This window comes from Canis lupus, chromosome 21, assembly GCF_003254725.2.
Source record: "Canis lupus dingo isolate Sandy chromosome 21, ASM325472v2, whole genome shotgun sequence".
NCBI lineage: Eukaryota > Metazoa > Chordata > Mammalia > Carnivora > Canidae > Canis > Canis lupus.
The window spans coordinates 26750706-26776276 of record NC_064263.1 but is presented as its reverse complement, the minus strand read 5'-3'; the positions used below and the strand labels follow the sequence as shown (position 1 = coordinate 26776276).

Sequence of the window (25571 nt, the reverse complement as noted above, 5' to 3'; positions counted from 1 at the left end):
GCGTCCTCTCTGCACATCATGTTGTTACCTAGGCAGATGCCCTATCAACGCAGGCTTGGCAGCATTATGTGGCCATCCAGAGTCACTGCAGTCTGAGAGAAGTAAGCCAGGATGTGCTGCATTGTCAGAGAGCAACCCCTGTGTCCCACTTAGTAGCCAAGGCGAGATCTCAGGGCCTCTTGCCCGTAAGGTTCAAGTACCTAAAACTTAAAAGTCTTGTTCTGCTTTCTCATTCCAAAAGAGAAAATGGGAAGAATCTCCAAGACAAAGTGAGTAAGAAGGTAACAGCAAGTACAGAGGGCTGTAGCTGTCAGTAGAAGGACACAGAATTTGGCAAGGAAGGCTTAGGACAGATACAGTCTCCAAATGACTCACATGTCCAAATCCCAGGACATGCAAGCAAGAAAGACTCTTCTTTTCTTTTCTTTAATATTTTATTTATTTATTCATGAGAGACACAGAGAAGGAGGCAGAGACATAGGCAGAGGGAGAAGCAGGCTCCCTGTGGGGAGCCCAACGTGGGATTTGATCCCAGAACCCCAGGATCACACCTTGAGCCGAAAGCAGACACTCAACCACTGAGCCACCCAGGCATCCCAAGAAACATTCTAAGGTCCCGAGCCTCTCATCACCCTGGGACTGTCCACGAGGCCCCTGGAGAGATAAAAAACTAGATCTTTCGGCAAAATGACAGACAATGCTACACAGAGTCAGAGAAGGCCAATCCCCAGAGTTTTCTGTACTAAAGAGTCCTTCATAAGAGACATCTATAAGATGGCTAACTCCATAGCCTCCAACCCTTTTCATGACATACTCTAACTGTATCTTGAGCATAAATTGCCAATATATGACTATCTGTTTATAAATTAGATTCATGTACTGACATTAGGCATATTGTAAAACATACACAAAAATCAAAGAATGAGATAAATGTAATATAAGTACAAGCTATAGTATTTCCTTGTAGCACCCCAGCTGATTGTCTTGTGCAGTTGGAAACCACTGGGCAAACAGTTGAACTCAACTAACATCGATGACCTGAACTTCACAGCTCTGCCCTGGATGCTGCCTCTGCTGTAGCTCTTAACTCGGCAGACCTTATACAGAATCATCATCTTGCACTATTTTCTTATGCATCCTTGGACATTGCTCTCAAATTTCTAGGTCTTTGCTATTTCAAGAAAAGCTCTTTTCCCACTCTGTAGTCTGCTAAACACCAATGAATCCTTAAAACCTAGCTCTAACTGTTCACTTGCAGAAACGCTTTGGAGCCCATTTCAAAATCCTCTCTTCTGAAATCTTCAAAATAAAATAAGTACTAGCTCTCCCTTCTCTGCTTACTTAGTACTTTCTTTATATAGACTTCCTTTTCTAACATGTATGTTATATTGGTATTACTTAGTCACATATCTCTCTTCTCCATTGTGTTCTAAGCAATATGGTGGTAGGGAGCACATCTTTTCTATTTCCACTTTTCCCAATATCCAACAGAGGGCTAGATCATTTGAAATACTCTGTAAAGTTTGCTGGATAAAAGAATCAATATAAATGAATGAATGGGGCAGCCCCGGTGGCGCAGCGGTTTAGCGCCGCCTGCAGCCCGGGGTGTGATCCTGGAGACCCAGGATCGAGTCCCACATCGGGCTTCCTGCATGGAGCCTGCTTCTCCCTCTGCCTGTGTCTCTGCCTCTCTCACGCTCTCTCTGAATGAATAAATAAATCTTTAAAAAAAAATAAAAATAAAATAAATAAATGAATGAATGGACCAATGAAAGCAATCTGTAGGTCCTGGATCACTGGTGGCACATCCTGTCAGGATTTCCATTACATTTTCCCACCAACAGCATCACTTTCCCCCACAGACTTCTCATGGAAGTAAAACACTTATCTTATGCATATCAGCAGAGAACTCTAGAAATTGGTGTTCAGATAGGAAAAATCTATCTTAGCCTCCATACTATGTTTTATAGGTAGGTAGGTGGGGCCTTTTCCATTTGAGAAAGATTTTTATATAAAATGAGTAAACTCTACTTTATTCTGAAAAAAAATAAAAACATAAAAAAATAAAAATAAAAACAAAAAACACCAAAAACTGAAGTCATTTGGATTGCCAAATACTGGCCATTTTTTAAAAAGATTTTATTTATTTATTTGAGAGAGAGAATATGAGCAGGGGGAGGGCAGAGAGAGAAGCAGACTCCCATCAAGTAGGGCATCTGAAGTGGGGCCCAATCCCAGGACCCCATCACAACATGAGCTGAAGGCAGGGGTTTAACTGACTGGGCCACCCAGGTTCCTCTACAATTTTAATGGTAGAATTTATTAGAAAAAAACACTAGATTTAAAGCCGGAAGACACTGATTTCCATGCTATCAGCCATGGATCAACCTGGGTCAGTCACTTAACTCTTCTGAAGTTCAATTTCCCCTCATATAAAATATCCATCCAGTCATTCAAAACATCTATTTTGCACTATTCTGTGCCAGGCACTGGGAACAGAGTAGTGATTGAGACAAATACCCATGTAGCTTATAATCTAGCAATGCCTATCTCTTCAAATTGTTGAATTAACTGAGTTCATATGTTTTAAAATGTCTAGAATTTAATACAAATTCAGTAGTAATTTCTTCTACACATATATGTATGTCTTCTACATATATAGAATGAATGAACGTATTCATTATATATATATATATATATATATTCATTCAAAAAAGGTTAGATGTTGAAAACTGGTTAGAATCTGGATGGATAGAGCTGTAGGCCCACCAGAGGAAACAAATGTAAGCAAAGACAGAACTATAAAATGTGTGGCCTATTCAGAGAACACTAACTCCAGTTTGTCTAGAGTCCAAGGGTTATATATAGAGACAAGAAGAGTGAGGCATTACTCTTCTTTATCATTACCAAATGATAAAAGTCCTTGAAAACAGGTGGTCTCAAACTCTAAAATCGTTTATTTGCTGGAAAAATAAAAACAAACATCGAACACTTACTACTTGCCCAGGACTGCTTTAGAAGTTAGGGATACAACAGTACACAGCACAGAGCCACAGATCCCTGATGCTTATGTTCTGGTGGAGAGAGACAAACTGAAACACTCTAAACAAATAATCCTATGTTGGATGGTGCTAAGTATAACAAAGAAAAATAAAGCAGGTAGGAGGATAAAGAGTAGCGCTTCCTCAGATCAGATTGGGGAAGGTCTCTCTGATAAGGTGACATCTGAAAAGAAAGAAAGTGAAATGAAAGTGTGAACCATGTGAATACTTTAGGGGAAAGGCATTCCAGAAGCAACAGTAAGTATTAACTCCCTAGCACTTGAGCTATAACAATACCTCCAGGAATATGCCAGAACAGATCCTTGGCCTTGGCCAACACGTTCTCTTGCCAAAGAAAGAATAAGCAGTAAGCTATGGGCCCCTGAATCAGGATCTCTTTTCCTTAATGGACTGGTGGTGCCTCCAGGTGAAGCCCTCATTTAGTTTTGTGGTTTCAAACCCACATCCCCAAAAGAACTACATCTGGCAGCCATGTTGCCAGTCCTTTCTTTGCCTCTCCTTCACACAGCTTAGTCAGTTGATTGCTCAGTCAGCCTTTGCTTAGCCCTTTGATCAGCCAGTCAGCACAGTGGTTACGAATGTGGGCTTTTGGTTGAATTCAGGATGTGCCACTAACTACATGTAGGACCACAGACACATTACTTAATATTTCTGGGCCTCATTTCTGTCACCTATAAGATGGTGAGAATCAGAGTTCTCACATCACAAGAGCAACGTGAAAATATAGGAAGCTCCTAGCATACATAAATGCCAAGGAAATATTAGCCATTATTACCATAACTGTACATTTATTCAGTCATTCACCAAGCATTCCTTGGCTTCCTACTCTGATAGATTCCGGGCAAGTTACTACATACAGACACCAATATGCATAACTTCCATCACAAGAGCTCTCTTCTGGAGAAGGAGAATTATAAGAAAACACATGAGTATAAGACATTGTGACAAGTGCTCCATCACAGGGGTATATGGGGTGCCACGAGGGGCCCAAGAAAGGAATAACTGACTGCAGGAGTGAGACAACAAAGGCATCACAAAGCCTAGCTTCTTACCTGGCTACTCTGGATAGACAGCACTCCAAGACACCTACAGCATCTTACCAAAATGGCCCTCTCCTAAAAGTAATTTGTGACCTAGGCCTATGGTTTGTCTCTCTTCTGGCTTTCACTAGCAGCTGGCCATCTGCATGTAGAGGAAGGCAGGGGTCTTCATTTTCTAATGTGGTGTCAACCTCAAGCCCTGAATCATCACTGTAAAAAGAATCTGGCCCTTGGGCCAAGGCCGCATGTGATAGGCCCACTAGGGCACCCTGCACAAAGGTCTATATGGCTGCAGAGTAGTAAGAGAACCTAGGTTTTGGAATGTTGAATGAACCAAACCACTTGTTTAAGATCACATAATGGTAGAGCCAAGGATAAACTTCTGTCTTCCACATCCCTACACTGGGCCAACCCTGGGCTAAGTGTTAAGATATAAAATCACATAAGATAATGCCCTCAAGTAGTCTGGTGTGAAAACAGGCAAGGGAGCACATGGTTGCAATCAGTGTGCTAGATGCTATGATGAGATACTGGTAAGGAGCTGTGGGAACACAGTAGGCACTTAACCTAGCCTATGGTTTCCAGGGAAGATTTCCTAAAGAAGGGTATACTTAAGCTGAGTTTTAATTGTCAAATAGGACTTAATCAGATCAACAAGGGGGAAGGACAGAGGGAACAGTATATATGGAAGCATCAAGGGATGAAAAGAAACAACATATCCTAGTAACTGCAGATAAATCAATGCAGCTATAGAAGAAATGTGATGAAGAGTGATAGAAAATAAGGGGCTCATGCAACCCAATGTTTTGTTTTGTTTTTTTTTAATTTTTATTTATTTATGATAGTCACATAGAGAAAGAGAGGCAGAGACACAGGCAGAGGGAGAAGCAGGCTCCATGCACCGGGAGCCCGACGTGGGATTCGATCTCGGGTCTCCAGGATCACGCCCTGGGCCAAAGGCAGGCGCCAAACCGCTGCGCCACCCAGGGATCCCGCAACCCAATGTTTATAGCGGCAATGTCCACAATAGCCAAACTATGGAAAGATCCCAGGTGTTCATTGACAGATGAATGGATAAAGAAGATGTGGTATCTATATCAATGGAATATTACTCAGGCATCAAAAAGAATGCAATCGGGATCCCTGGGTGGCACAGCGGTTTAGCGCCTGCCTTTGGCCCAGGGCGTGATCCTGGGGACCCGGGATCGAATCCCACGTCGGGCTCCTGGTGCATGGAGCCTGCTTCTCCCTCTGCCTGTGTCTCTGCCTCTCTCTCTCTCTCTCTCTCTCTCTCTCTGTGACTATCATAAACAAACAAAAAAAAAAAGAATGCAATCTTGCCATTTGCAACAACTAGAGAGTATTATGCTAAGTGAAATAAGTCAATCAAAGAAAAACAAATACCATATGATTTCACTCATGGAACTTACAAAACAAAACAAAAGAACATAGGGGAAGAGAAGGAAAAATAAAATAAGATGAAAACAGAGAGGGAGGCAAACCATAAAAGGCTCTTTAACTATAGGAAACAAACTGAGGGTTGCTGGAGGGGAGGGGCGTTGGGGGATGGGTAACTGAGTGATGGACATTAAGGAGGGCACTTGAAGTAATGAGCATTGGGTGTTATATGCAACTGATTAATGACTAAATTCTACCTCTGATATTTCACTATATTTTAACTAAATTAAATTTAAATTAAAAATAAGAAAAATAAGTAGATCACAGAAATAAGCATGGGCCTGATATGCTAAACTAACCTAGTACAATGCCTGGTACATAGAAGGTACTCAGTTATTTTTTTTAATGTAGGCATGTTTGCAAAAATTGTAGGAAAGAGAGAGTACATTTTGGGACCAATACTACAAAGGTGAATAAGGCTGATGGAGAAACACAGCATTAAAATATGAAGAAACTCTCAGGATATAAAAGATCACTAGATTTTTAATTATATATACATCTTGAACTTTTATTTCCTAACTGAGATAATTCAGTTGAGGTTACAAGTGGACATTTAATTTTAATGCATCTAACATCTCATAAGTAAACATTTAAAAACTCAATGTCATTTTCTATAATAATTTGTTTCATCAACAACTACTGAGCTTTCAAGTACCTTATTTTGCTGAGTTCCAAATGAGACAGCAGTTGTAACCTAAGCTTACTGTTAATCCTACAGGAACTCAAGTATTACCTAACCAATAGAAAAGCCAGTATTTATCTCCTCAAAGTAACAAATGATTATCATATATGATTACACAGGAATTTACTTATACCATCTTTAGCAATACCTTTATTTGTCCAAGTTCCAATTAAGGATATTTCTTCCATCTAGGAATCTGGTGTCCTAGCATGTTTGTTTCATTATTAAAAAAAAAAAAAAAAATTTTTTTTTTTTTTTTCAATGAGAAGCCACTGAAAAATGTAGGCAGAGACCTGGTCAGATATTTACTTTTGAAAGATCTCTCAGGAACCAACTGAAGGACAAACTGTAGTAGAGTTAGACTGAGCCAAGAAGAAGGGTTTGAAAGCATCCAAGCAAAAGATGATTAAGCTGAGGTTTCGCTTCAGGCTAAGATGAAGTAACTAGAATGGAATTTACCCTCCCTCCTGAAACAAACAAAAAAACAGGGGGGGAAAAAGACAAAATATATGAAACAACAGTATTCAAGACACTGGACATCAACTCACAATGGATAGTGATCTTTGAGAGAGAGTAAACAAATGAGGCAGGTGATACAATTGCCCTAGCTTCTGGCCTTGAAAGAATTTCCAGGCCACAGTGCAGAGAGTGGAACTAACCTTGAAAGGGAAGAAATGGAAGTACACTATTGTGAGGTTTTTACACTGTATGTGATAAGGTATAATTATATTTCTTGAGAGCCCTTATGTATTATCAGTGGGAATGTAAATTGATGCAGACACTATGGAATGCAATATGGAGGTTTCTCAAAAAGTTAAAAATAAAATTACCATATGATTCAGTAATTCTACTTCTAGGTACTTACCCAAAGAAAATGAAAACACTAATTTGAAAAAATATATGCACCCCTGTTTTCCTGCAACATTATTTATAATAGCCAAGATATGAAAGCAACCTAAGTACCTATTGATAGATGAATGGAAAAAGAAGATGTGGTATATATACAATGGAATACTATTCAGCCACAAAGAAAAATGAGAGTTACCGTATGCAACAACACAGACTGACCTGGAGGGTATTATGCAAAGTAAAATAAGTCAGACAGAGAAAAATAAATACCATATCATTTAACTCATATGTGGAATTAAAAAAAAAACAATACAAATGAACAAACATACAAAGCATAAACACACAGAATAAATCTATGGTTGCCATAGGAGGGGGGCTAGGGGAAAGGGCAAAATGGGTGAAGGGGACTGGGATACAAGTTTCCAAACAAAATGAACAGGTCACAGCAATGAAAGATATAGCAAAGGGAATATAATCAATGGTATTGCAACAGCATTGTACAGTGACAGTAGCTACAGCTGTAGTGAGCACAGCATAACATACAGAGTTGTTGAATCATTATATTGTACACCTGAAACAATGCAATATTGTATGTCAATTATATTTCAATAAAAAATAATAATATCCCTAGAAAGTAGACTGTGATAAGTTAGAGATGCATATTTTATCTCCTAAAGCAATCGTTAAAATAATAAAAGAGTTAAACCAACAAAAAAGGTAAAACGGACTCCTAAAAACTACTCATTAACCCAAAAGAAGAAAGAAAAAGAGAAAAAGAAAATTTAAAAAAAAATTGCAGGAAAAAAAACAGAAAACAAATAGCAAGATAGTAGCCTCAAATCTAATCACCTTAATAACCACATTAAATGTAAATGGTCTAAATACCCCAACTAAAAGAGATTCTAGCACTGCAAAAAATATATTTAAGATCCAATTATAAACTATCTATAAGAAATGCATTTAAAGGGCACCTGGGTAGCTCAGTTAGTTAAACATCTGCTATTGGCTCAGGTCAGGATCCAATGGTCCTGGGATTGAGCCCTGCATCAGGCTCCTTGCTCAGCAAGAAGCCTGCTTCTCCCTCTACCTTTGCTACTGCTCTCTCTGCTTGTGCTCTCTCTCTCACTCTCTCTTTCAAGTAAATAAAATCTTTTTAAAAAGAGAGAAACAAATGCATTTAAATATAAAAACACAATGAGGTGCCTGGATGGCTCAATAAGTTAAGCATTCAACTCTTGATTTCAACTCAGGTCATGATCTCAGTGTCATAAAATTGAGCCCCAAGTCAGGTTCCTCACTGGGTGTGGAGCCTGCTGAAGATTCTCTCTCCATCTGCCCTTTCCCTCTCCAAACACACACACATATACACACACATGTATATTAAAAGTAAATAGATGGAAAATATATACAAAACTAATAATACTCAAATGAAAGCTGCATTAATATCAAAGTAGATTTCAGAGCAAAAATATCACCAGAGATAAAGTCATTTCACAATAATGAGATCAATTAATCAAGAAGACATAATAATCCTAAATCTTGGGGCACTTGGCTGGCTCAGTTGGTAAAGAATGCAGCTCTTGATCTTGGGGTCATGAGGTCAAGTCCCACATTCAGTGTAGAGATTACTTAAATAAATAAACTTAAAAAAAAACTAAATCTTTATGCACCTAGTAAGAAACCTTCAAAATACATGAAGTAAAAACTCATAGAATTAATAGCCAAGGAGAAATAGGCAAATCCATAATCATAGTTGGAACTTTAAATATTCCCCCCAATATCGATAGAGTAATAGGCAGAAAATCAGCAAAGATACAGTGGACTTGAACAATACCATCAATCAGTATGGCCTGATTGACATTTATAGAACATTCCACCCAACAACAATCAAGAGCACATGGAACATTTACACCAAGATATATGACGTTCAGGGACATAAAAAAAAGGTCTTAAAAATTTTTAAAGGATTCCTATTCCTGAAACCAATATTGCACTGTATGTTAACTAACTGGAATTGAAAAAAAATTGTTTTAAATATTCAAGCAAAGTATGTTCTCAAACCACAACAGAATTTAACTGGAAATCAGTAACAGAAAAATATCTGGAAAATCCCCCAACATTTGAAAACTAAATACCTTACTTATAAAAAATTCAGGAATCAAACACATCAAAAAGGAAAGAGAAAGTATTTTGAGCTGAATAAAAATAAAAACAAAAAATATCATCTAACATAGTAAATAACCATTACCAGATAGATCTAAGACAGATTTCAGAGGCATGCATTTCCAGAGCCAAAATAATTCCTCAAATTGGAATACATTATTAAAGGATACAAAGTTACTAGAGACTATATCAGACCAAAAAAAAGAAAAAGTGATAATAAGTATTACCGTCAATTGTGTTTTCATTTTAGGTATTTTTTTATTGTCTACCAATAAACCAATTTAAAAAAAAGTAAACAACTACAACATACCAGAATTTGCAAAATACCACTAAAGCAGTACTTATTGGAAATTTATAGCACTAAATGCCTATATTAGAAAAAAAGAAAGGCCTCAAATCAATGACCTTAGCTTCCACCTTAACAAACTAGAAAAGAACAAATTAAACCCAAAGTAAGCAAAAGAAAGAAAATAATGAAGATCATGTAAAAATCAATGAAATAGCCAACAATAGAGAAAATCCTTGAAACCAAACACTGGTTCTTTGAGCATATCAACATATTAAAAGAATAATAAGAAAATGTTATGAATACATATATGCCAGTAAATTTGACACTTTAATGATATAGACAAACTGAAGACCCAAACTACAAAAGCTCAGTCAAGAAGAAGTAACCTAATAGTCCTATACTTATGAAAGAAATTGACACTGTTATTAAAAACCTGCCCACAGGGGCACTTTTGTGGCTCAGTTGCTGAAGCATCTATGTTCAGCTCAGGTCATGATCTTAGGGTCCTGGGATAGAGCCCCGCATTGGGCTCCCTGCTCAGTGGGGAGCTTACTTCTCCCTCTCCCTCTGTCCCTTGCCCCAGTTCCTGATCTGTCCCTTGTCCTCTCTCTCTCTCAAATAAATAAAATCTTTAAAAAAAAAATCCAGGATCATAAGGCTTTACTGGTGAACTCTACCAAGTAGGTAAAGAAAAATAATGCCAATTCTATATGAAGTCTTCTGAAAAATTGAAGAATATGTCCCAATTAATTCAATGAGGCCAGGGTAATCCCAAAACCTAAAACAAAGGTATTGCATAAAACTATAAACCAATAATCCTCATTAACAAAGATGTAAAAATTTGAAACAAAATTTTAGCAAATAGAATCTGACTATATAGTAAAAGGATAATGACCAAGGGAGTTTATCCCTAGAATGCAGGGTTGGATTAACATTTAAAAATTAATCAATGTGGGGTGTCTAGGTAGTTCCATCAATTAAGCATTCCACTCATGATTTTGACTCAGGTCATGATCTGATGATCTCTTGAAAATAAGCCCCATGTTGGGCTCCATGCTCAATGTGCAGTCTGCTTGGGATTTTCTCTCTCCCTCACTCTCTCTGCTCCTTCTCCTGCTCACATGCTTGCTCTCTCTCTCTCTCTCTCAAATAAACAAATCAAAAAATAAACAAACAAACAAATCTTTTTAAAAAATAATCAATGTAATTCACCACCTTAGCAAACAAAAATAGAAAAACCAGGCAATCATCTCAATAGACACAGAAAACTCATTTGATAAAATCCAATACCCATTCCTAATAAAAGCTCTCAGCAAATCTGTAATAAAAAGTCACTTCCTCAATTTGACAAAAAGCTTTTACAAAAACAAAAACAAAAACCCATAGCTAATGTTATTATATTTAATGGTGAAAGACTGAATATTTTCCTCCTGAGATCAGAAATAAGACACAGATTGTACTCTTACCACTTCCCTTCAAGACTGTACTGGAGATACTAACCAGGGCAATAAGACGAGAAGAAGAATTTTTTTTAAAAAAGACTTTACTTACTTAAGTAATATCTACACGAAACATGGGCCCAAACCCACAACCCTGAAATCAAGAGTTGCATACTCTACCAACTGAACCAGTCAGGCATCCCCACAAGAAGAAGAATTTTTTAAAGGCATCTAGATTGGAAAAGAAAATAATAAAACTTTCTTTATGAGAAGACTTGATTATCTCAGTTGAAACTCTGATGGCATCTCACTAATAAGTGAGTTAACAAGGCTGTAGAATAGAAGATCAATATACAAAAATCAATTATATTTCTACATATAAGCAATAGGAATTAAATTTTTAAAAATACTATTTATGTGGTTAAATTTTTACATATTTTATCACAATTTAAAAAATACTATTTACAGGACACCTGGGTCACTCAGTGGTTGAGCGTCTGCCTTCATACCAGGCCCAGGATCAAGTCCTGTATCAGGCTCCCCTCAGGCAAAACCCTCTGCCTACGTCTCTGCCTCTCTCTGTGTGTCTCTCATGAATAAATAAATAGAATATTTTTAATTCATTCATTCATTCATTCATTCATTAAAAATACTGTTTACAATAGCATCAAAATCTATAAAATAGAGATAAATCTGACAAAAGATAAGAAAGACTTGTACACTGAAAACTACAAAATACTACTGAGAAAAGGTACGTCTCCTAAATAAATAGAGAGATGTACCTTATTCATGAATCAGAAAGCTCAGTATTATTAAGATGTCAGTTCGCTCAATCTGAGCTACATACTCAATGCAATGCCAGTCAAAATCCGAGCAGGCTTTTTTGTAGAAATTGACAAGTCAATTCAAGAACAAACAGCCAAAACAACTTGGAAAAAGGAAAACAAAGTTGGAAGGCTAACATTATCTGACTAAAAGAGTTATTATAAGACTACAGGAATCAAAATAGCATGTATTGACATAAGGACAGACAAATAGATCAGGGGGTCAGAATACAAAATCCAGAAATAAATCTGTACTTATATGGACAACTGATTTTTAACAAAAGGTACACGGCAATGCAGTGGAGGAAAAACGGAATTTTTCAACAAATGGTTCTAGAACAATTGAGACATCCACGAGCAAAAAAAAGAACTCAGATCCATATTTAACATTAACCTATACAAATTAACACAAAACAGAACAGAGGCCTAAATGTAAAGCTTACAACTATAAAACTTCTAGAGGGGAACATGAGAGAAAATCCTTGTGTGACCTTGGGTTAAGCAAATATTTCTTACATATGACACCAAAGGATGATCCACAGTAGCACAAATTGAAAAACTGGACTTCAAAAAAATTAAAACTTACTGTTTTTCAAAAGATACTGTTAAAAGAATGATAAGCCACAGACTGGGCAAAAATCTTTGCAAAGCATATATCTCACAAAGGATCTCTATTTGTATAGATACATGTGTCAAAACTCAAAAAAATTATACACTTTAAATATTTATACCTGAGTGTATTATCAATTACAACTCAATTAAGTCTTTCAAAAAGATGAAGTTGAGCTAAGGCAGTATCATAGGAGATGCACAAAAAATATATGAGAGAGGTAGAATCTTTAGGATTTGGTAACAGAAATAGGTGAGAGATGCTGTCTTCCTTTATTAAGTGGGGATACAAGACCTATTACACTCAAGTAGCTATTTAATATAAACAGAAAATGACTGCATTGATGCTGGTTGGGGTTTTGCTGTTGTTGTTATTGGGGGGAAAAGTATCTAACAGCATCCAAGAGAAAGAAAAACTCAGTTGCCTCTCTCTCCCCCAATATGTAGCAGCAATGGCTGAGGTATTTAAATTAATGACTTAAAGATTCACTTAGCAAAGTAATTTTTATGTAGCTCAAACAACAGAATAAACATCTCTCTCACTGGGTTTATGTAAAAGCAAAAAGGAGATGCCAACTCTTTTATACTGAACTGACTTCTGAAATGGTTTAGACAGAAGTCCAAGGCCACCTGCCCCTGTTGTGTTCTGTCGATGGAGAAAGGCTAGTTCTGTTGGGTTTCTTTCTAAAACCCTCCTGGCTTCCCAGCACTGCTCTACTGCCTCCTGTGAAAAATCCCATCCTACAAAAGTACAACACAGACAGAATTGGAGATCTGTGAGCTTATTTCCAAATTAATATTTGGAATTATTTCCAAATTATTTCCAGTAGAAAATAAACATTTTCTCAAGGCAAAGTTCAAAGTTACACTAGAATATTGGGTTCTTTTGCTTTTAGCTGGAATCATACCATTTAGTTAGAATCAAAATTCATAGTTTAAGATGTCTTTGATCCATACAAATGGGGGAAAGAAATTATTGCTTTGTTTGGCAGATAGCATCCTTTGAAATTTCATGTCCAGGAAAGGGGAGAAAAAAATAGTAATGATGTACTTTGTTCAGAAGAATGGAAGTCATGCTTTAGAGAATCCTCTAAAGTGCCCTCCACCCCCACCCCTCTAAGGTCACTATTACTGTTTCCACTGTCTCAACTATGCAAACAACAATTCTGCCTCTCAAAGATTCTACAAAATCTATCTGGCATCCCTTCCTTTAAAGAACTGATATCCCCGCCCCAACCCATCCCCCATCCCCCAGCCCCATACATATTCTCTCACTACCACTATCCTACATAATAAGTCTGTGATCCAAACTATGTCAATCTGATTCTCCCTCTGTCATATCTGAGTGTTGAGCAAAGATACTTAGATGAAAAATGAATGAAGCAAGAGGCATCTAAGAGTTGCCAATTAGTAAAGGTCAGTCCCCTTCCTAGTCCAGGCTGTTGGGATCCCTGGAGTTCCCCTTGTTCTTGATCCTTCCTCACCCCTGTTTGTTCAGCTCTTTTCTACTTAATTTTGTATAACAAAGAATTTGGCAGTCTTTGTCTTCAGGTCAATTTCTCTGGTGTTAGGAATGTCTTTGTTATTCATGGTGGGGCCCACACTTGAGTTTGAGCTAATGAGATGACTCCTGATTGGGAGCTAGTCACCAGGAAGACCAACCAGGTGACTCGTGGATTAGTCTTTGGGCCAGGAAATATTAGCCTAGCCCAACCTTCAGAAAGGAAAAGCAGGCTGCAGATTGAGTGCCTCCGTGTAGCCAGTGATTAGATCAATCATGTGTATGTAATAGGACCTCAATAAAAACTTTGGACACAAAGGCTCAAGTGAGCTCCAGACAGCAAACACAACTGTGATTAATGTGCTGGGAGGGTGGTGTGTCCTAATTCCATGAGGGGAAGAGACAGAAGCTCCAAATTCAGGACCCTCCCAGACCTCACCCTATTGGTCTCTTGTTTTGGCCCCTTTAATCCATTATAATAAAATCATAATCATAAGTACAACACTTTCCTGAGTTCTGTGAGTCATTTAGCAAATTATCCACCTGAGGGGATAGTGGAAACCCATGATTCGTAGCCAGCAGAGTAGAGCACAAGTAGCTGGGACCACACAGAGTTTATGGCTGATTGGTGTCAGAACTGAGAGCGCTAGGATGCCTGGGCGGCTCAGGGGTTGAGCACCTGCCTTCGGCCTAGGGCATAATCCTGGAGTCCCAGGATTGAGTCCTGCATCAGGCTCCCTGCATGGAGCCTGCTTCTCTCTCTGCCTATGTCTCTGCCTCTCTGTGTCTCTCATGAATAAATAAATAAAATCTTCAAAAAAAAAAAAAAAAAAAAAAAGAAGTGAGAGCACTCTTCTTGGGGATTATGTCCTTAACATGTGAAGTCTGCACTAGAAAGTCAGTGACAGAATGGCATTGCATTATGTCATTAAACACTCTCTCTGCCCCATATTCCTCATCTGTAAATGGAGACAATCATAGTATTTATACTTCAAAGGACTTTCATGGGAAACAAATGAGTTAATATATATAAATCACTCAGAACAGGGGCTAGCATTTATCAAATACTATATAAATATTAAGAGTCGTTTTTTAGTTCTTGTTGTTTTTATTACTGAAGTCTAGAACTGGCTAATGTAGCAATTATCAGGCTTTTCTGTTAAAATCTAAATAACGCTGAAAAAACACTGGCTCCCAACATCAGGCAGAAAATGTTAACAACACTAATCATGTAAATGGTACTGACATTAGCCAGCTGATGTTCTGCACACTAATGAACACTGCTGCTATCTATCTCATCTAGCTAAACGGGCCAGCCAGTTTGTGCCAGCACCAGAATATTACATGCCTTTTGTAGCTCTGGAAATCATCACTCAGAGATTAGGGGCCTTGTTCTAAATAATGAAGCAAATTGTTGGGAGGAATAGTACATATGAAGATTCTCATTTTTACCTTGTCAAACTACCAGGCATGACATATGGTGAGCAAATTCTAAAATGGTACATACATGTCACCACCTCTCAGCTCAGCTATATGCTACGTCACTGGAGTGCACTGGAATGTTTCTCTGCTCATCAGTAATGGGAACCAACACCTCAAAACTCACTCCATTGTCTTCCATCTTCCTGTCATTTAGAACATACCTGGAAGTGTTCCAAATAGTTGCTGAGTCCAGGAATAAAGTTCTTACCAGAAAATTGTCTTGGCTGCTTTTTAGTATTATGATTCTGTCCCTCTGTTTCTGCCCTCTCTTGGTCACTTTCCCTTCCCAGCTACTTCTGTGAAGGCCAGGAATGCTCCCCCTGCCATCTTTCATTCCAAATTCCCACTTTTGAAACCCACTCTTAAAACCCAGGCGCCATGTCCTCATGTTGTTACAGAAAAAAAAAAAGAAAACTAAAATTAAATAGTACTAATTAGAGATATTTCCTGGCTGTGCCAGGATATAATTCCAAAGATCATTTCACTGCTTGATCTCACATCAGTAGACAGCCTGAACCGCTCAGGAGCTATTAAACAAAGCCCCCACAAGGAACTTAGCTCCTAAAAATTTCCAGAAAGCTGTCTGTATAGCTAACTTGTACTTCCTCTAAATTGATAAAAACACAGAGTGAACAAGAAGTATCAGCCTGTCTGTGCTAGAAATAGGATTAGAATCCAGGTCTTCTTGCTTCAAATCTCATGTTCTACACCTACATTATAGATGATCCTTTCCAGATCTAACATTTTATAATCTCAGGTATGATTAAAACAAAAATGAAAACTGCCTCATTTCCTACCAGAACTGGTTTTCTCTACCATCAGACCAGTGCTTTTGACCAAGAAGGCATGAAAAGGTATTGATCAAGCAAGCAGAAGGTCCAGGTCTAAGTCCTGGCTCTCCTATTTACTAAATGCATGATAACAAGTAACTTTACAAATCTAGGAATAAGGCTCCTCATCTACAAAAGCAGGGGCCCTGGCGGTCACTTACATTTAACCCTTCTTAGCATCAAAACCTACCCTATGAGACCCTACAAAGAGATTGTTTCCAACCTTGTTAGTACAAGATACTCTAGCCACAGATAGAAATGTAGAGGAGGCTAAAGCCCTGTTTTTCCCTTCCCTGTCAAGCTTCCCACAATTAGACATGCCCTTTTACTCAGAGTTCTGAAACAAATGTTCCAGGGGGAAAAAAAAAAAAGTTGTTAGTCATGGTTTAACAGTTTTATACATGAGAAATAATAAAGTTTTATTTATTAAGTTCAACATGACTCTGCAGAATGACATGACTGCTGATGGCTCCAATATCTAATCAGGCTGCATTAACAGATGTACACAGGGTCCAGAATTAAGAAGTTGAAGGCCCTGCTCAACAATAAGCTGGTCAAACCACACCTGGGGGCCTGCGTCCAACTCTAGAAGCTGTCTGTGATCTAAGACATTAACAAAAGTGTTCACAGGCAGGAAGCCAAGATGAGGAGGAGGCTGAGAAATCAAGTTTCCTTCAAAGAATCTGGCTATTTAACCGGAAAAGAGAAGATTCAAGGGAGAATCTATCTTATGTACAGCCAATCTTTGAATAATCCAAGTACGGAGTTGTGGAAGGAGGGAGGCCAGTGAGCTCCTTATCTCTGGAGAAGCAGCAGAAAGTGGGGTAGGTGGTGAGGAGACGGGTAGGGACAGGATGGAATTCAATTAGAATTCTAATGAAGAGCAGCTCCAGCTCTATTTGGAGCATCTTCCCCTCTTCCCAGCATGGTGACTAAATTCAGTCTTATTCAGTGACTATATGTAAAACTATTTTAATAATTTGCTCTTTACAAAGCATGTTATACTTGTGTACTTTTAAGGCCAAGTTGTGCCCATCTTCTTTTGTCTTCTCTAAACCTTCCAGCAACTAGGTTTGACAACCAAGCTGCCTATTACCTTCTGAAGACTTCCAGGCCTTCCACAGGTCCTCCACACTGATGAGCTTATCCTCACCATGGAAGGTGCTGTGTTTCACTGTTGGGTCATGGTAATTGAGGTCTTCCCTCAGGAACTGCAAGGGAAAATGCACACAAGTCACAAGAGATACTAGGAGTCAACCCACCAGGATCTCCATGCAGGCCATCCAGCTTTCCACAGCACATTCCATCCACCCCATGTACAAGCCTATCACATCACTCATCTGTCCTTCCATGTGCACACGGCCTAGTTGGCAACCACGCTGCTTCTTCCTTGTTATATGTTTCACTTGAAAAAAAAAAAAAGGAAAAGAAATTCCTTCCTCATATTTTTATAATTATGGAAAATACTAAATGATAATTAACTGGAATTCAATAAGCTAGAGGAAGAAAGGAGGATAGGGAAAGAGCATTAACAATTTTTGATCACTTGTTTATATACTAAGCAATATTCTAAGAACTTCTACAGTACTTTTTCATCTTATCCTTTACAACCAATGAATTATCACACTTATTTTACAAACAAGAACAGTAATACTGTAAGATAATGTAACTTGCCCCAAATCACATTAAATTTAGAGAGATTAAATTACTTGCTACGATGGTTTTCAAATATGTCCACAATTCTATGACAATCCTCCCACAAAAGGTGAATTCCTCTCCCACTGAATATAGGCTGAGATGAATGACTCATCATCTAACAAACAGAATGTGGCAGCAGAGATGTCAAATCACTTCCAAGGCTAGGTTGGAAAAGCAATACAAAGTCCACCTGGTTCTCTCCCTTCTGGGACACATGCCTTGAGAGCCCTGAGCCAACAAAGATGAGGCCTGGCTACCCAAAAGCCACCATTTTAGAGAGATCATGTGGAAAGACTACATAGAAATACAGAGAGATGTCCAAGCATCTCCAACTGTTTGCCTTCCTGGTCCAGGAGTCAGACATGTGAGTGATTGAGACTTCAGGTGATTCCAGCCCCTAGCTTTTGAGTTACTTTATCTGATCCCAAGTAGACATAGATGAGCTGCCCCCGCCTCCATGCCCCAATGGCAGGTAAATGACAAAATAAATGTTGTTGCTGTTTTAAGCCACTGAGTTTTGGGGAAGTTTGTTATATAGCATTAGATAACTCAAACATTTGCTCAAGGTTACAGCTGATAAGTGATGGATTTGTATTCCAATCCAAGATATATGACTTTACAGTCTAAATTTTCCTCTGGTACTACAGATGCTGTCCTTTAATTATCGATATTTCTTTTCATAATATATTCTTGCAAGAAAGAAGAAAAGCAGAAGAAATCAGAGCTTTTGGAAACTTAACTGGTAATTAACTTCACAGATACCCATTCCTCTGATACTTAACCTCATTGGTATGTATAGGATTGAACACTAATCACTGCTTCCCCTAGAGCCTCAAACATCAAAGAAAAGTGCAATTGTGATCACTACCTTGTAAAACAGTTTAGCAAGATTTTCAGGAAATGTTTCTTATCCATCTTTCCTTATCTTTGGGTTCCAGGAAAGGACTTGACCCAGCATAACATCAGTAAATGTTATTGACTAAAGAAATAGATGATTGACAGTATGGACCCAGATTCCCTAGCCCTGTAATCAAGGGGTGATTTCCATCCCTGGGTTTTGCAGACATTAAGACATCTGAGGCTTAATGACTCAGGAGAGAAGTCTGAAGGTAGTCCACACTGGAGCACTCTCAACTTAGAGTACAGGCTACTGAGCACAAAGAACTTGACAATGTCTACAATTATAATGTAGCTCTGTCCAATACAACTTTCTGCAATGATGGAAATGTTCAATATCTGTCCTGTCCAAATAGTTCCCACTAGGTACATGTGGTTACTGAGCATTCATAATGCGGCTAGTATGACAAACTGAGATTTAAAAAAAAATTATTTATTCATTTGAGAAAGAGAGAAAGACAGAGTACAAGCAGGGGGATCGGGAGATGGAGAGGGAGAAGTAGGCTCCCTACCAAGCAGGGAGCCTAATGTGGGGCTCAATCCCAGGACCATAGGATCATGACCTGAGCCAAAGACAGACACTTAACCATCTGAGCTGCCCAGGCAGCCCCAAACTGAGATTAAAAAACAAAATGATGTAGAATTAAATGGCCAGATGTGGCTAATGGCCACATACTAAAGGGCAGCTCTGACACATTCTCCAACCCCAGATATAGGTACAACCTGGCTATACTCCCACGGGGGCCGGAATGGTGTAAGTAAAGACCTCTGATGAGATGAGGAGGTGAAAGCAGTTGAACAGCCCTTCATTCGTGCCTTCTGGCCGCAACTAAATTCAAGTCCTTTTGACGCAGAGGGTTAGGTTCTCCAGCTCTCCAACGTCTCATTTGTAATTGGTAAGAGAATTTATTTTTAATAAGGATTACACAGATGATGTGGTAAAGAGTCTAGAGCAAAAAGATTACGTCAATTCTTAGAAAAACTAGACTGATGAAAGTATTTTTTATTTTTTTTAATAGACAGCCTTTTAGGCCATCCAACATTCAATTCATTTTATGCTATAAGTTGTAAATTTTAACAGTTTTTCCAGGTTGCAACCCTCTTATCCCAAACCCATTCGTTATATTATCTTTTATTCATTTTGAAAAATGTATTTAGTAATAAATTAAGTCCTTGCGGGATCCCTGGGTGGCGCAGTGGTTTAGCGCCTGCCTTTGGCCCAGGGCGCGATCCTGGAGACCCAGGATCGAATCCCACATTGGGCTCCTGGTGCATGGAGCCTGCTTCTCCCTCTGCCTGTGTCTCTGCCTCTCTCTCTCTCTCTCTCTCTCTCTCTGTGACTATCATAAATTAAAAAAAAAAAAAAAAAAAAGTCTCAACTCTGACTTTTGGGATCCCTGGGTGGCACAGCGGTTTGGCGCCTGCCTTTGGCCCAGGGCGCAATCCTGGAGACCCAGGATCAAATCCCACGTCGGGCTCCCGGTGCATGGAGCCTGCTTCTCCCTCTGCCTGTGTCTCTGCCTCTCTCTCTCTCTCTCTCTCTCTCTCTGTGTGTGTGACTATCATAAATAAATAATTTTTAAAAAAAAATTAAGTCCTTGCATATTCTCAAGTACATTTTTAGATTCTGCATTCTTTTGCACTAAATGATATTTCTGTTTTTTGTACTATCACTTGATTATCTTATGATGCTTTTCATTTTATTTTATACTTCAGTAATAATTTCTAAAGCCTGGACCCCTTCTTCTCATGGCTCTTATATTTCAGAATATTTCTTGTCAATCCCAGCTGTTTATTTTTCAAAATTAACTTAGAACAATTTTGTTAACTTTAATTTTGTAAACTTATTGAGTCTGATTGCTCTCACTGGAGACGTAAGTGATGAGATCACTAGACCTTAAACAGCAGACACTGGGACATCTCAGGGAAGACACAGTCACAAACAGTCTGACACAGCCAGTCTGGGGACAGAATTCCTTCATTCATTTAGTCAACAGATGTGAGATTTCTAAGTACCAGGCATAGTTCTGGGCACTAGAAATGCAGTAAGTAGTAAACAAAACAGATACAATCAGTGGTATTAGTGGCTTGTCATTTTAGAGGAGTCAAGGAAGGTCTCATTAAGAAGGTAACTTTCAGGGACACCTGGGTGGCTCAGTGGTTGAGTGTCTGCCTTCAGCTCAGGGCGTGATCCCAGTATGGGGATTGAACCCTGCATCAGGCTCCCTGCATGGAGCCTGCTTCTCCCTCTGTCTATGTCTCTGCCTCTCTCTGTGTCTCTCATGAATAAATAAATAGAATCTTTAAAAAAAAAAAAAAAAAAAAGAAGGTAACTTTCAAGCATCTATCTGAAGGAATGTTGGAGAAAGGCAAGCAGGAAAACTAGAAGAAGAGTATCCAAACCACAGGGAATGACAAATCCAAAGAACATGCTTAGTTCAAGGAATAGCAAGGGGGCCAGTGGGGCTGAAGAGAAATGAGAGGCAATGACTAGTGGGAGATGAATGAGGGAAGTGACAGGGGTCCAGATCATAAACACCCTTGTAGGCCATTATAAGGACTTGGATTTGGACTCTGAGAGGGAAGCTGTTGGATGAATTTGAACACAGATGCAACATGATCATATTTATAAATATTAATATTTATATATATTTTAAGAGTCATTCATTTATTCCAGAGAGAGAGAGAGAGAGCATGAGCAGGAAGGGCAGAGCGAGAGGTAGAGAGAATCTCAGGCAGACTCCCTGCTGAGCTCAATTCGGGGCTCAATCTCACAACCACAAGATCACCACTTGAGCAGAAACCAAGAGTCGAACACTTCACCAGTTGTGCTACCCAGGTGCCCCAACATTTACATTTTTTATGAGACTGTTCCAAATGCCGTGATGGAGAGTAGACTATAGGAGGGCAAGGGTGGGTGCAGGGGAACCAGTCAGGTGGCTACTGCAATAATCTAGCTTAAAATGACGTAGTGGTGTGGGCGTAATGAAAAGTTGTCAGGATTCGCAAATATTTTAAAAAGCTCAAATATGTAACCCTCAGATTCCAGATACAGGTATATCCTATGTTAGTCCTCCTAGGCTCTAACCCAGACTCTCTTAATCTAAGACTAGAGAAACATACATCATATGCAGGTGTAGGAGCAGAAATGCCAAAATTTCCAAGAAAGGGAATTTCCTGCCATTCCCAGCTAACTCAAGGAAACTATCTGATGATACGTACCAGGTACTTATCGAGAACCAATAAGATATAGACTGCTTCTTACAGCCAAGTCTGACCACTGAGGCATACAGAGAGCAGAGTAGTCACAGGAAGAAAGTAAAGGAGGACCTGCACGTGGCTCACGCACTCAACCGGTGCTGCAGACCAAGAAAAGAAGGAGTGCAATCAGAAAAGAAGGTCAACAAGAAGACGGTGCCAAATGAGGAACGTGGGCTGACAGAAGCACTACATGAAGGAAGGGCCTGGAGTTGAAGGGAGCTCCTTAGAAAACAAAGAGGAGGGATCCCTGGGTGGCGCAGCGGTTTAGCGCCTGCCTTTGGCCCAGGGCGCAATCCTGGAGACCCAGGATCAAATCCCACGTCGGGCTCCCGGTGCATGGAGCCTGCTTCTCCCTCTGCCTGTGTCTCTGCCTCTCTCTCTCTCTCTGTGTGTGACTATCATAAATAAATAAAAATTTAAAAAAAAAAAAAAAGAAAACAAAGAGGAGGGATGCACCAATCAGACCTTTTGAGTAGAAAAGGCAGTATACTATAAATAGAAGGCGTGCACAACCTGTAGAAACAGACCCTTGCCTTCTGGTATGACTTTTGGGCAAGCTATTTGGCCTCTCTGACCCAGTTTCCCCCTCAGAACAAGGACCGGGCGTCCCTCTCACCTAAGAGAAGTAAATGAGACATGCTTGCAGAAATCACAAGCTGCCTTTGTACATATCTTTTAAGGGCCAACAGATCATTTTCTAAACTGAACCCATATTGAAAATCAGATTTCATACCAAGAAAGTCCTGCTTTTCAAGCTATCTTTATTTCTTTAAAAATTTTAAGGACTTTAAATAATCTCTATACCCAACATAGGGCTTGAACTCACAACCCCGAGATCAAGAGTTGCAGGCTACACAGACTAAGCCAGCCAGGCACACCCACACTATGTTTAAAAAAAAAAAAAAAAAAAAATCTAAAGATCTAGACACTGAGTTCCTAGGTCTTAAGGGCTACAATTGGATTGGAAGGGGAATGGCGGCTCAGGGACTTGTCATGAGCTGGTGTTGGCATGGCAAGCTCATTATTTTTATATAGATTGTCCATTACAAATTAACTTCAAAATGCAGCATTTTGTGAAGATGTTTTTATTCACATTTTACTTAAAGCTAAGAAAAAGATCAATTGTCCCTATCAAAGGACATGATGTAAACGTTGTAATCCGGAGCAGCTTGGAGGTGGGGGAGTTGGTGCTGAGGGAGATCATGAGTGCTTCAACCCCCACCCCCAGGGCATCTCTCCTGGGTTTGCAAATTGACCTGGCAACAATGTGCCAGAGCTGAGAATCAGCTGCCCCCTTCTGAAGAGGCATGTGCTCTCTAGTCTGAGAGCAGAGAGCTTGTGATTCCTGATGCACACAAAAGCACTCTGTTAAGTTGTAAAGCACCACTCATATTAGTTGTCATTATTATTGGCAGGAGGATGAGATAAGAATATGAAAGTAAGAGAAAATGCTTCTTCATCAAAGTTGGCTCTTCTGCTCTGTGTATATACCCTTACCAGTGTTATTGTTACTGACAAACCATATATGCTTTGATAAAGGTCCTAGTGATCTGGTCATAAACATAGCAAACAAGCTGTAATGAACTCGAACTCCAATGTCTAATGTACCTGAGGTAGGCACTGCCATATATTACTCTGAACACTGTCCCACATCCAGCTAATAGCTAAGGTCTAATTTAAGATATAGTTTAAAGGTAACAAAAAGCAAAAACAAAACCAAACCAAAGAGACAACTTTTGGCTCCCACAACAAAGATTTACTATTTCAGACTCAAAAACAAGTAGCTCTTCTCTCAGGAAGGTCTAAGAAGGCTCCCTAAAAGTCTTGCCTTACCATGGTGGATGTAGCACCGGCAGGAGCTGCATGTAGCTCAAAAGCTCTCTGAAGAGCAGGGACCAGCTGTCACTAGGTATATTTAGCTCTATGAGCTCAGAAAAGTGATCTCCCTGGCGGTGGCACAAAGAATGCAACCCCATGCCCACCCCAAGTGAAGCAGTAGTGAGGAGATGTGGGTGAGAATAGATAGGAAGGGAAACATCTATCTAGAATCCCCAACAAAATAGGCCCAGCCAGCTTCCGCAATGAACAGAACACGCTGATTACAAAGCTAGAAGAGGAGAAACGCACCTTTGGGTGCAGGGATCCAGACAGATGTCCTGGGTATTTCCTTAGAATCAATTACTCCTCCCTCCCTATTTCCAACTGTGTTCCTAACTGCTCATCTTCCATGTCTCCCAAACCAAACCACAGCACCTCCACTCCCACTTAGGCCCCTACACACACACACACACACACACACACACACACACACACACACACAACCTAGAACCCACAGACACATGCCCCAGATCTAAGATGCTTCCCAACTCTTGTTCACCTCTTTGACATCTACCACGGACCCACATCTTAGCTATAATAGCTGTAAATGCCATTTGTACAAAGTGCTGGGCCTTGGATGTCTCAAGGGCAAAGTTTCTATCCCCAGTGATATCAGAAGCTATTGCCAAGGGCATGGAGATGACAGTCGTTTCTCACTCACCTCTGTACATTTAATCCCACTTCTGCCAATCCACCTACCACATTAGTCACCAGAATGACCTTTGTAAAGTACAAATCTGAAAGTATACCAACTGCACCTACTTAAAATCTCATGGTTCCTCATTATCTACGGAATAATGCCTGAGCTTCTTGGCCTCATATTCAAGGCCTTTTACAATTTGGTCATAAACTAACTTTCCAGGCAGCTATTCTCTCTCCTTACCAGACACTCACACTCCAGACCAGGGGTCAAAAAATTACAGCCAAACCCAGCTTGCTGTTTCTTTTTATAAATAAAGCTTTATTGAAACATAGCCACATTCATTCATTTATGTACTGTCTATAGCTGTTTTCATGTTACAAAGGCAGAGTTGAGCTGTGACAGAGACCATGGCTAACAAAGCTTAAAATACTGACTATATGGCCCTTTATAGAAAATGTTTGCCAACATTTGCTCTAGATACATCAAGCCACTTCAGGCTCCTTGAACAAACCATACTCATCATACCTCTAAGCATTTATACAAGGTGCTCCATTTAAAATGCTTTCTCCTTCTCTTTATCTGCTAGAGAAAAAGTTACTGCCTCTGTGAAGTTTTCCAGACCTCTCTCAAGCAAGTTAATTGCCCTATTCCATTTGTTCTCTTAGTTCTCAGAGTATACATCTATGACAGTGCATATCCCATTACAATATAATTACTATTCAATCACTCCCTTTTACTATCCCTAAGCAACTCAAATATAGAAACTATATTTCACTTGTCATTTATCTCTAACCTGTGTCTTATAAATTCTCTGGAACACCTAAATGAATAATTAATTTAGCTCCAAAGCCCTTCTCCAAGCACAGGGTCTGGCACAGCAGGGAATGTGGTTATTAAATAACTGAATGAACATCACTCACCCTACAACACCTATGGTTGCTTAGCTTACCATAACTAGTCAATGCA

At 39.3% G+C, this 25571-nt stretch overlaps 1 protein-coding gene across 5 annotated transcripts in view; it reads right to left on the bottom strand.

Annotated features, from left to right (window-relative positions):
- The window catches only part of STIM1 (stromal interaction molecule 1), a 198696-nt gene that overhangs the window by 42012 nt on the left and 131113 nt on the right, over positions 1–25571 (bottom strand). For all 5 annotated transcript variants that reach the window (XM_025459202.3, XM_035704012.2, XM_025459201.3 and 2 more), the window contains exon 3: positions 17325–17439. In XM_025459202.3, the coding sequence (XP_025314987.1) occupies positions 17325–17439 (115 nt within the window). The remainder of the gene's footprint in view (positions 1–17324; positions 17440–25571) is intronic.